A 13397-nucleotide genomic window follows, 5' to 3' on the forward strand; every position below is an offset into this window, starting at 1 on the left:
GACCGAAGTGCGTCCCCCTCCGTCCTATTCCTCTTTTGTCTGCAACGACCCGCGACAAATCAGCTGGAGTTCCTTGACGCCGGATACAAACTAGCCTCGTGTTGAGAGATGCGGCGTCCCTACACGCGCCATTCGCTCATTCAGCCGCGCCTCGCCGCTTTTACCAGTGCAAACGTATACATCCCACGGATGCTGCAAAGTAGACGCGGGTGCAACACACTCTGTAATATGAGCCTGTGCCAACGCAACGCGCACGGTGAGTCTGCGCATAGGCAGGCGCTCAGGAGCGTGGGTGCATGTGTCCGTGTTGGTCGCAGCTGGGATGGCGCTCAACGTGGCCGGCCTGGCCACCATGGTGGTGCTGTACGTGGTCATCTTCGCCGTCGGTCTGCTGGGAGCACGCAAAAAGAAGCAACAGCAGAAGCAGCAGCAATCTCAGGAGGACACGTCCGACAGCAGGCTTCTCATGAACGGAGGCCGGAGCTTCGGACTTGTCGTCAGCACCTTCACCATCATAGGTACTATATTTGCGAACTACTGGGGACTCTCCTTGCGTGCTCGCAGGCGGAGGTCTTTGAGTGAGTGGTTATGTAATTGTTCCAAGCTGAGCGGAGCGCTAGCTGGACACCGTAAACGTCGCCCATTTAAGTTTTCGACCAGGTCATCTTCACCTGCACCCGTCATTGCGCGAGTATCAGGCCGTCTTCTCCCTAAGGTCGTGGATCGGCTGCCTTGCTGAGCCAGCCGGCGTCGCCTGGATAGCGCGTGGCTGCTAATATCAAGACGCCAATCATAAGAGCTCAACTAGAGTGACCGAGCCTAATCTAAAAGAAAAAGAATGTTATGGAGAAGTTGCATGAAAAAAAATACAAAGAAACAAGACGCTTAACACGCTTGTCAAATTCAAAATAACAGTTTAGTGTTTTCCATTTCTGTTATTGCCTTACTGCTTCTGGCAGTGCTACCCTTTGGCAGTTGGCTACACTGTGTATAAGCGCACTTTTCACAGTAAACTGGCTATATTTTTTTCAGAACAGGCCACGTCGGTTTATGAGGTCAGATTGTAAAATGAGTGGAAAACTGGAAACAAACCACACCTGTTGTACCGGATGTCTCATGGAGATGCTCACAAAGGATATTCACATATAAAGGGTGAATTACCGGAATTGCATTACGCTATAGTCCCAGCGAACGTCAGGATGTGGGGGATGCATACAAAATGACTAGCTCCTTTGTGAAAGGTACGAGTTATATACCCAAAAATTCTGGACGAAAGCATTTTTGAACAAGAGAGAGGTCATGAAACAATTTTTTTTTAACATATTGTAAGATTTTGCTATAACAGTCAATATAACCGCAGATCTCCCGTCGAAAGGCTTGCATTTTTTTGCTATTAATATTCTTGATATCGTCAAAAGCGTCCTACATTGGTTTTCTATGGCAGTCTTAACTGCTCGATGCGTGCGATGGAAAGGCTTTAAATGGAAGATTTTGCTACACATTGGAATAATTGACCATTACCTTCAGTATTTCCATAGCAGTATCTTACAATTTTCCGATATTCAAAATGTTTGTCCAAGAATATTCGGCATGTTTCCAAAAACCTACGTTCGTGTGCCATCGACTCCTATGTTTCGAGCAAGCGTTCTGTCGCGTGCTCTTTTCAGTGCACTTTTCTCCAACTCACCCAGCAAGCAACCGAAATTGCAGGTTTGTAGCTGCTGGGCAATCGATCAAGTATTATTCTTTCGTTAAAGGAGAAGCGATTCTGCCAAGTCCCGCTGTGTAAGGAAATCGAGGAAACCTCGCCAAGAGACCGTCCCTCAGCATCCGCTTTCTTCCGCCTAATCACAAAGCGCAACATACAACTATTTTTATTTTGTAGAAGGGAAATGGACGTGCAAGAGAGAAGAAAGAACAATTATCGCGCACACCAAAGAGCACGTTGTATAGCTGCAAACGTCTTCAAAAAGGCCGAATTCTCATGTTTCTCATCGAAAAAGATTCTCACAGCCTCACCTGTTTTCTGCGAGAACAGAGAAAGGCTTTGTTGTTCACAGCGAATGTTTCTTTCCGAACAAATATTCTCAGCTCGTAGGACTGATATCAGCTGAGGAGCATGGAGGCTAATCTGAGCACGCGCGGCCGCCATAAACCGCCATGTTCTCTTTCCGATTGACTCTCTTTTTCTCTCTGCAGATTCACATGTTCCAAACATAGAGCGAGCTTTTTGGACATGTTTCTGTCACGAAGTTGCATTTTACACCTCCCGATAACAGAAAAAAAAAAGCTGGCGAAAGTATGGAATCGTGGAAGAGAATGAAATGCGAGGTAACATGGAGGAGGCGGAGTACCTGAGTTCAAATCTTTTCTCTTCACCGCTCGCCTCGAGCTTTCGAGCATAAGTTTGAAACACGTGACCATTACGAGAGCCAATCCGATAGGCAAAATGGTGGCTAATGACGGTCGTGAATACGGGGCCATACATCTTGAGAATAGATTCCCTGAGGTCAGTGGGCGCTGCCATTTCAAGCACTCAGCAGCGGGAGACGGTATAGCCTTCTCACCGTTATCCTCACCAACGCTAAGAGAATCGGCTGCGGACAGCACGAGTCGGAATGATAATCTGTGGTACGCAATGACGGCTCAGCGCTAGAGGTGCGGCGGCTACCGGCAAGCTCCGTCTTTTGCCACTTCGGCAAAAGTGCCGCCTCATCGCACTTGGTGAACTCAAACCAAAACGCTATGTGGGCCCCTCTAGGAAAAGTCGTGGTGCGTTCATAAGCGCTTGGGAATGCCCCGCGTTGCAGCCACCTGGATCGACGGCGGCTTCCTGAACGGCACCGTGGAGGTCGTCACGACGAAGGGCCTCGTGTGGTGCCAGGCGGTGTTCGGCTACTCCCTCAGCCTACTCATGGGTCAGTACAGGACGACGACTTTTTGGACTTTCATTCCGATCCCGTGCGCGTGCAGCTATACTCAGTGCGGATGTTGAGATGTCCGAAAATGTTGAAACAAATTTAGAAAGTACGCCTTCTCTGTTTTTAGGTTCTTATCAATGAAGTTCAATCACCAAGAAAGGACTGAGCTCCTCAGTCTCAGTTCACTGCATAAAGTCGCCAGGATGCCGTCTGATTATATAATCTGTAGAGTATGCAAGCCACTGCATTACTTTTCCTGTCCATCTGACGCTGCTTATCATCTTCCTGGTTTCACGGTGGGGCGGCCGCCCCACCCGGGTGGCCCAAAAAAGGGGTGCGTGACACGTACCCCCTTTGCCAAAAGTAACCGAGCAACAGGTTCTTGCTTCTCAAACGTATCACGGAGCATTTACAGCAGCCCTAAAGACCGAACGGTGCCATAATGCAAGGACAAGGTCTCACCTTTCTTTACACGGAATCAGAGCTTAGGGGCTGCCATGAGTGCTTCGCTACGCGGCTAAGAAACAAACCACCTGTGCCGGGTTGCTTTTGGCAAAGACTACGTACCTTCTTTGCCAAAAGTAACCGAGCAACAGGTTTTTGCTTCTCAACCGCATAACGGAGCCTTCAAGGCACCCCTAAAGACCGGAAGGTGTCAGAACGTCAGGACAAGGGTTCACCTTACTTTGCACAGATTCGGAGATTAAGGGCTGCCGTAGGTGCTTCGCTACGACGCTTGGAAACAAACCATAGTTGCCGGGTTACTTTTGGCAAAGACTGTACATACTGCCAAGAATGATGCGCGCACAACGGTGTGGCATGCGTGCGCTCCTTGGTCGCCTGGTTTCGGTTCCTTTTTCACAAAAACAATAAAATCAAATGACAGAGCTGTTACTGACTCTCGAGCTACAAATTTCTAATTACAAGAGGGCCCCTAACTCTGACAGTTCAATTCAACTAATAGTTATATCCAGCCTGCTTACGGATTAACGCGCCTCGCATCTTTCCTGCCGTCCATACGTCGCGGACGCTTATACGACAAAGAAACTATTTTTTCTTTTACTTCGAAAAGCCAATTTTTGAGCATTACTCCATTAAACCTATCTTAAAACTGTTTGCTGAAACAACCGCTATATACCAGGTGTATCAGGGAAGACCGCCACTAATTCTTAAAAACAGGGTTTTTGAGGTAAAGAGAACCCTTGTGGGAATCCTGGCTTTCCGCCGTTGCCTTTGCGCGGCTGTGCCGGCTTCCCGCGTTGTTTCTCCTCTTTCCCTTGCTCCCGCCTCAGGCGGTGGAGAGGCGGCTAGGTGACTAATCACTGTCATTTGGCCACAGCTCCGCCCCGGCTCCCAAACGGCCTTTGCCATTGGTGCCTTTTTGGCGGGATTTTCGGGACCCGCTTTGGCGGCCGCGCACCGCGCGACCGTCCGAGCGGGGCCCAGAGAGAGAGATCCCTCCGAGACAGCGTAAGGTGCGTACGCTACTGTTTTGTCCGTGCCGGCCTCTGCCGTTCGGACCAGTGCATACTCGAGCTCGCCCGCACGTGTCCTCTGACCTGCAGCGGCTCGAGCCTGTCCAGCGGGGTCCAGCGACCTCCGACAGGCGTACCTTGCGTTGTTTGCCCACTCTCTCTCGCAACCGGCCCAACGGCCGACACGAGAGAGAGATCACAGCACTGCCGCGGGGACATTCTCCTGCAGCGGCGTGCTAGCGGCGCGCATTACTCGAGTCGCGTCGTGCGCTCAGCGGAGCCTCGCTCCTCGCGCGCCCCCGGGACGGGGTGACTATTGAGTGTATGTGTACTGCTGAAGGACGACGTGAATAAACGTCTCCTTTGTGAACTTGGAGGCCTATTTCTTTGCGGCGAATCGCTCTCCTCCCAGCGGAGGTTGAGTGCACTGCATCGGTGTCCCAGTGTGTGTGTGGTGACGGCTGATCGGGGCCCGTGGCTCGCGCGAAGCTCGAACCCGCGGTGGGTGGTGGCCTGTGTCCACTTAGAAACCCACACCCTTCTGCGGCATAGTAATACCAGTGTTGGCGTACGTCAAAGAACAGGCGAATCATGTGAACTAAGTAGGATACAAATTAAAAAAAAAAGAGCAGTTACTAACACTGGGCCATGGTCCGCGGCGTCATGTATTACTCCGCTTGGTTTGGTTTATGGGGGTTTAACGTCGCAAAGCGACTGAGGCTAAGAGGGACGCCGTAGTGAAGGGCTCCGGAAATTTCGACCACAGGGGTTTCTTTAACGTGCACTGAGATCGCACAGCACGCGGGCCTCTAGAATTTCGCCTCCATCGAAATTCGACCGCCGTGGTCGGGATAGAGCCCGCGTCTTTTGGGTCAGCAGCCGAGCTCCATAACCACTGAGCCACCGCGGCGGCTATATCATTACTTCGATGGTCACTCGCAACAGTAAGCTAAATCAACTGTTTATTGTCTGACTAATTAAACAAGCCAAATATCAACATTCTACTGCTTGTAAATTTTTTTCTTGTGGTAAGGTTCTTGTTTAGGTAACAAGAAAAGTTACAACCACGGACCACTCTTTCGTCGTTTAGGAATTCTGTGCGGCGGTCCCGAATGTGGGCGGAGCTTTATTGTAGACTTAAGTTGTATCCAACTACAATAAAGTGACTGACTAAATTGTAAGCGTTAACGTCTTAGCTATTACTGATATGCACCTGACTGCAATTAGCGACTTGTAGTCGGCTGTTAGTAATAGCCATATCAGCTCTTAAAATTTCGAAAGCACGATTACCCTCGCCTCTGTGGCTCAACTAATTTGGACCATTTCTCTCTAAATTCGAAAACCGCGCGGCTGCGGGGAGCGCAAGCGATGTCCATCCACGGCCGGTCTCGACGCGCGCGCTTTCTCGCGAGCGCGCGCGTCGAGACCGGCCGTGGTAAAGTGAGCTAGCCGTGGTCCATCAAATCGTGACACTCCACGACGCACGGGTCACGTGATAGTCTCTGCCCCGCCTGCGCTCTCCCGCTTCTCGCCATTTCCTTGCTCCAGCGCGGGAGGGGCAGAAACTGTCACATGGCACGTGCGTCATGGAGTGTCACGATTTGATGGACATCGCTTCTGCGCTACCCGCAGCCGCGCGTATTTCGAATGAGGTGAGAAATGACACAATTTTTTAAAACCACAACGGCAAGGGTAATCACGATTTCGAAATTTTGAAAACAGATATGGCTATTACTAAAGGCCGGCTACAAGTTACAAATTGCAATCAGGCTAACTATTACAATTTCACGTTACTAGTTCACGTGATTCACCTGCATTTTGACGTCCACCAACACTGGTATCACTATGCCGCAGAAGGCTTCTCTTTGCATCAAAAACCCGATTTTTAATAATCAGTGGCGGTCTTCCCTGAAACACCTGCTATAATTGTCACATCATGAAATTTTAGGATATTTTCTCTTTGGAGAAAGGGGTGGTTCATAATTAACTAGACCTGTTATGAAATCAAAGAGCTCTAAACAAACTTATATTGTTATATATGCATCAACAGCGAATACTCCGTTGATAAGACCGTTTTCCTTCTTTTTTTTTTTGCGAGTACTCAAACCAAGTGAGCTATAGGAAGGTGAAGTATAAAGGCAGTCTTCCGGCACTCTATCGGCATTCAATACCATGTGTTTAAATTTCAAACTCGCACGTGTCAAATAAAGGAAACATAAAAACTAATTCGAAGAAAAATGATACTGCATTAACAACTCTTTTTGGGATAGTTGGTGGATACCTGAATTAGAGAAAAACTAGCGCCAAACCATGCACACCACAAGAAAAGAACGAGGATGAGACACAAGCGCTAACACACAAGCCCCCTGTCGCTTGTGTCTCGTCTTCGTTCTTTTCTTGTGATGTGCATGGTTTGGCGCTAGTTTTTCTCTTATTCAAGAAAAATGAAGATGTTTTATCTCCACAGAAAGGAGCATTAGTCCAGGGCCACATCTTTGAGGTCGCCGATGCAGATGAAGAGATAAAAAAAGCAGTGGATTTAACCTCATTACACGTGGATTATTCAAAAGAGTCGTGCCAAAGAGCCACGCGGACTAACCTGTGTGTGCGTGGGCATGGGATCGTATTGGACGCTGCATACAGTTAATTGTATTATGGCATCATCATCCCCCAACCACGTCCTTTCCCCCATACTGTGCAGCATAATAGGCCACACACACGTTCCTCAGGGCCGACCTCTCCTCCTCTCCAATCTTTAACGCCCCCTGTCCGATTGAATGAATGAATGAATGAATGAATGAATGAATGAATGAATGAATGAATGAATGAATGAATGAATGAATGAATGAATGAATGAAATTTCTTATGAACTGAATACTTAGCGATTTAGTTTCTAAATGGTGTTTATAAGTCGCCCGAGCTTATAAACACCCGTGCCCTTTCTGTCTGTCTATGCGTGGTCCTATATGCGACATACGCATGCCCTCTGGCAAGCATGCAGGCACGCGGCTGTGGAGGCAGCGTGTCACCCCCTTCTCCCCACCTTCCACCGAGCCGACCTTGCGGTGTGTTCAGTATCCTGTGCTAAGCATATACTGTACGCACAAACAGACAACAAAGCGCATCGACGCGTGTCTCCCACCAACGTGTGTTATGCAATGATGTGCAACCGTCCGTCTCCTATAGTAGTCGCATCGTGCGCTTGACAGGCGAGCGCGAAGAAGGCAGCACCGCAGCGACGTACGTGCTCGCTGGCATCCTGCGCGTTTCCAACAACTAATGAACACCTAATTCATCGTGACTGATTCCGAAAACGGACAGCAGCGCAGCTCGCAACAGTCCTTTCGTAGGCGCATGCGAAAGAGCGCTTTGACTCGCAACAGCTTTAAAAGTACAGCAAACATTGAGGGGACACTTAAGTTTACCTTAAAGGGGATCGAAACACCTTCCGGGGAGAGCACATCAACTCGCTCAATCACTGCATTGTGTTGTCATGAATACCTGAACCAAATAATTCGCTCCTCACGCAGCAGAGAACCCACAATCACGCGCGAAAGTTGGCGAGCCCTTTCCGGCGACTTCTTCATGCTCGTACCCTCCGCCGTCTCACGCACCTGCGTACACAAGTTAAGAGATGGCTATTGGTTAAATTATTTCAGACGTCAGGCAGCTACCATGGCCGCAGCCAGTAAGCGGCGTAGCTCCGGCGGGTCAGGAAACTCTCACCCCGGCGTGGCCGACGGAGGAGTGCCGACCTTTTAGCGTGCAAAAAGTTATGAGAGGCGAGGGAAAGGCGCGAAGACGTTGAAATTCAAAATTTGACTACAGATAACTCAGCGTCTACAAAGCGCATTAAAAAATTCTTGCTGGTATTAACATCCTAGGCATGCTGCAACTTTCTTAGAGCCCTTTTCAGAGCCCCTTTAAGGCTCTCGAAGTTTTACCACTGGTTGCGACTTGTTTTTGGAAAAACAAACTAACAGCGTACTAGCTATTAATCGATTACTGCAAAAATAATTGGATTACCCAGACCTTTGCACCTTGCCAAAAGTAATCAGCGCATTACAAAGTTCCGAGATGTAATTGATTAATTAATTACTTGTAACGCGTTACGTGCAAGTCTGACTTCGAGGAAGTTCCAGTCATATGACTCATCACTGAGCCCATCAGCCTATGCGATGCATCGGGATTTTTAACAGCGGCCCTTATAACAGCGATGTCTGTATACGTGAGGGCCTTCCTTCGGTGCAACGACGTCGGCGTCGCGTACTGGGCCGTAAGGGATACGGGAGCCGGGGAGCCGCGCTCTCGTGGTCACCCATACGTGGTCACCGGCGCACTTAGTGGGAGAGGGAATAGTTTAGTATGTCTTCTGTGGCTATCTCTCTCTCTCTCACACACACACGCACACGCGCGCGCACACACGCACACGCGCACACACACACACACACACACACACACGCGCACGCGCACACACGCGCACGCACGCACACGCACGCACGCACGCACGCGCACACGCACGCGCACGCACGCGCACACACACACGCGCACGCACACACACACACGCACGCGCGCACGCACGCACGCGCACGCACGCGCACGCGCACGCACGCGCACGCGCACGCCCACACGCACGCCCACACGCACGCCCACACGCACGCCCACACGCACGCCCACACGCCCACACACGCCCACACACGCCCACACACACGCACACACGCGCGCGCGCGCACACACGCCCACACACGCGCGCGCGCGCACACACGCCCACACACGCCCACACACGCGCGCGCGCGCACACGCGCACACACACACACACACACACACACACACACGCGCACGCACGCGCGCACACACACACACACACACACACACACACACACACACACACACACACACACACACGCACGCACGCACGCACGCACGCACGCACGCACGCACGCACGCACGCACGCACGCACGCACGCACGCACACACACACACACACACACACACACACACACACACACACACACACACACACACACACAGCGCGCAAGACAGGAGAGAGAGGCGACAGCATACGTGCGTGCTTGTGTGTTCAGTTCGACATGAATCTGTGGGTACCTGTAGGATACGCAGGAAAAAGGTTCATTCTGTTGCAAAACATACACCGACAGTGCGCATAGAAACTATCTGCCATTCGCTTTCTGTGCAAACTCGCCGACTGGAGCACTCGCATGCGCCACTCCCAGCTGCAAGCAGAGAACATACGGTGCATAGCGCCGGATTTTGCGCTCGTGTAAAATCCAAACAGTGCTTCGCGAGTGCGCGTGGATTGCAAACGGCAGATAAGAGCGCATACCAGAGCTCGCTGGTTGGCGTCTATACGCCTACAGAGGAAACCTCCTGCCTGAATATGATTCCAAGGTCAGTGCGTACGATCAGCGCTCCGCCTTCGCATGAGGCGCTTGTCAAGTATTTCGCAAAATGTCGGCACCTGTGAAGGAACGTATACTATACCGGCGTGAAAGCAGCGGAATCTTTTTATTTTTTGCCTGGAAGGCTCTTTAACAAACAACACCAAAATCGCTGTTGAATCTCTCCCTCCCGAAACAGCAGTATATATAGGCTGTGAGGTACACCGGATGGCTCCGGATTAATGTCGGCCACTAGTGGAGTTCTTCAGCGCTGCTATATTTCTTCACAATCGAAATGCAGCCGCCGTGGCCGGAATCGAAGCCGCAAACTCGTGCTCGTTTCGTGAAGCACGCGTGCTTCGTGATTCCCGGCCGCGTTTAGGTGGAAGCGAAAGGCAAAGAACTAAAAATGAAAAATAAAGGGCTCGCGAAACTAGATGGTGTACACCAAGTAATCAGAGTTAATTGACAGCCTCCCCCCCCCACTATGGCAGGTGTAGGTAACAAAAATTTGTAGCTCTAGAGTGCGCAAATGTATTACTTTCCAAGGCAGAAAATCTATGGCTTCGTCATCGTCGCAGGCATTATAAGCGAGAAATCCTCGGAAAAGCAACCTAGGTGGGCCACCTATCAGTCACGTGACCTTGTCACAACAAGGCCACAACATGCCCACCGGATTGTGTCCAAATTGACCACCGTGGCAGATGGCAGTCAAACTAATGATTGATTGAGAGATTTTGGCCGGGAAGAGCGACCTAAGTCGCACAAGTCCCACCACTGGCAGCACCTGTCATCGCAGGTCAGTGGCGCATCGCTTACCAGCTGCACCACTGAGCCAGGAGTGGTATGAGGACTCCCAGGGATATAGGAATGCCAAGTAAAGAATTACCAATTCTGCGTATACATGGGCATTAATCCATTAACGATATATTGCTTCATACCTTAGTAGCTCCTGCCATCGCAGGGCAGTGGCGCATCGCTTAACACCACTGTGCCAGGAGGGGTATGAGGACTCCCAGGGATCTATGAATGTTAAGTAGAGAATATGACCAGTTCCGCATGTATGGACATTAACCCATTAACGCTGTCGCGTCATACCCTTAATGTCCCGTCCAATTTTTGTTGAATGCAGAATTAAATTTTCATTTAGGAATGTGATCTCAATTTTCGAGCGGTGCCTGTATACCCAGCGCAATGTAGAGCCTGTGCAAAAAATATACACCCAATCGAGTTTTCTTCTGGGCCGTGCAGTGCCGTTCCCTTTTGCATCGTCAACGTTCGAAATCTCTTGAAAGTGAGTTCTCGTCCTCGCTGCTTTGGCGCTTATAGGACACCCAGGGATGCCGGAGGTCCCCACTACACGGGGCAGAAGCAAACCCCGTAACATGCATATTTCTGACTAGAGCATAAGTTACTTCGCGGAATACCGAACAGGCGCGTTCGGGCTCGTACTCAAGACCACCCATTTCGCGTCACGCCAATCACAGTAACCTCACTGTAGTCTTGTTAAAAAGTGGGGCGCTCGTCTTGAGCGCTCGAGTGCTGTCCGGTCACGCAAAGGAAGTTTCAATTTTTAACCAGGTTCTAGGGACAGTGCTTGCGCTGGAGCGAAAGCTCGTGGACATATACAAATTGCCCTGCCGCTAGCATTGTACCAGTAACAGAGCATGTACCAGTACTAGAGCAGCTGAGTCAAGATTTCACATCCTTTGTTTCGCGGCACACCGGCTCCAGCGTCCTATAGAGAAACGTGCTCATGTCTGTACATCGATCCTATACATCGCATCGTGCTGACAACGTGGAATTTACGTGTCCCTGACAGTCTGTAGATTGGCCGAAGATAACGCTGACTGAAGAATGCTCGTCGAAGAGAACGTCATCCAAAAGGATCTGAGGCGTAAGGAACATGTGGACCTCCAGCTAGTGCCGTTAATGGTCGTGTGATTCCTGAGCGCTGAGGTCCTGGAGATGGGCACGAGGGTAAGGGAAAGTGGGAGGCCATACGGTGCAACAATCGCAGTCCTTTGTTCCCCGCTTGGGAGGGCAAGGTTGTCTGGAAAAAATTTGTTTTTTCGTCTACATTTTGCGTTCGAAGGCCAGATTCGGGAAGCGTGCAAAGGCTGGATAGAGCGCAAGCCAGAATCGATTTAGGCCACAGGTGGCATCCCAGAGCGCGCCTTAGTGTGCGGGCGTTTCTTTTTATTTTTCGCATTGCTCACGAGCTCATATATTATTATAGTAACGCACAGGGTTATCTACCGCTACCTAGTTCTATTTGCAGTTCCATTGTGTTTGGTTTGCGGACACGTGCATATTTTAGTAGGTATATTCGCTTAGCTGCGGGCTGATATTATGTGCTTCTTTTTTCATGTTTTTCAGGTGCGATTTGACTGCTACACTTCTTTACAAAAAAGGCAGCTACGTCGCCTGATATTCTGGTCTTTTTATTTGGTTGCGAAAGCAACACTACGCCAGTCGCCGAGCCATTTCGCGGAGCTTTGGAAAGGCCAAGCTGCGCATGCACGAGGAGCGGGTGACGTCACACAGCGCACAGCTGGCGCGCCGGGGCCGCCGCCGTGCGCTCTCCATCGCCTCGCCGACAGCCTCCCTCACTCTCTCCCTCTCTGATGCGCAGTGGCTTAGCTCTGCTATGCCAGGATACACTTAGCGTGAGGTGAAGGCAAGGTGTCCACATCTCGGTGGACACCTGAACCAGGGGAAGGCGCATAACTGCCCTCTTGGAACAGTGGACACCTCAACCATAAACACAATCTTAGTTAACTGTTTTGCCTGTTGATTGCATACAGTGAGTTATAATGGTGCTATTAGCGTCGGTAATACCGCGTACATTCCGTTTTTAATATTTTAATGTCCTCCCAAAAACAACTTAATGGCTCTGATGGTGTCGCCACACAGTGGCGGGTTTTTAGCAGCGGATATGACATCACCTGGCGCGAGCTTGATGACCGGGCAAACAGTAAATATACTACAAATTGTGCGAATAAATAGAGACAGATTTTGTCACCTGTCTGCGTTTTATATTAGATCAACAAAAACCATTTGTTTGTCTTAGATAAAAGCCCTGCAAAGCAAGTAAAATAAAAATACACCACCAGGGGCGCTCTGGCATGGAAACAACGCTGCCAGTCTCACAGAGAGCAGGCAACCATGCAGTACAAACTTCCGCGACGTGCTCTGGCTGGCTGTTTTGATTGGTTGCGCCAGGTGCCGTCATTGGGAGAGCGGAATAGGAGTGGGAAGCCCCGCCAAAATCGAGTTGAGGGCAGCGTTTTGTTTGCTTGTATTTTGAAATTTCTTCACTGAATAACTCCCGTTCCTGTGCATCGATTCCTGTAATTCTTTTTAAGTCAGCATCTGTGTGACATAAAGAACCCACCTGAAGTGTAGCCGGTATTCCCCCAGGCAGTGTTTCGCAGCCCCTTTAGCTAAGTGGCGGTAGTGACAGATGTGCGCTGCATGCGTTGGCACTGACAACGTTGCGCCAAAAACGCGGCGCTGAAGCCATAGGCTGTCGGCGTTCGTTGTGTTCATTGGTGTTGGCGTTGACCACGTTTTACACTCCGATCATTTTAAGTAAAGTT

The 13397-nt window shown here is 50.2% G+C and overlaps 1 protein-coding gene across 1 annotated transcript in view; it reads left to right on the forward strand.

The window, feature by feature from the left end:
- Positions 1-226: 226 nt before the first annotated feature.
- Positions 227-13397, forward strand: part of LOC149351689 (high-affinity choline transporter 1-like) — a 51600-nt gene continuing 38429 nt past the window's right edge. The window contains exons 1-3 of the mRNA XM_089581051.1: positions 227-256; positions 318-518; positions 2811-2918. Coding sequence (XP_089437177.1) covers positions 229-256; positions 318-518; positions 2811-2918 — 337 coding nt within the window. The 5' untranslated portion in view covers positions 227-228. The remainder of the gene's footprint in view (positions 257-317; positions 519-2810; positions 2919-13397) is intronic.

Source organism: Amblyomma mixtum, chromosome 3 (genome assembly GCF_055824585.1).
Source record: "Amblyomma mixtum isolate Tamu chromosome 3, ASM5582458v1, whole genome shotgun sequence".
NCBI classification, from domain to species: domain Eukaryota; kingdom Metazoa; phylum Arthropoda; class Arachnida; order Ixodida; family Ixodidae; genus Amblyomma; species Amblyomma mixtum.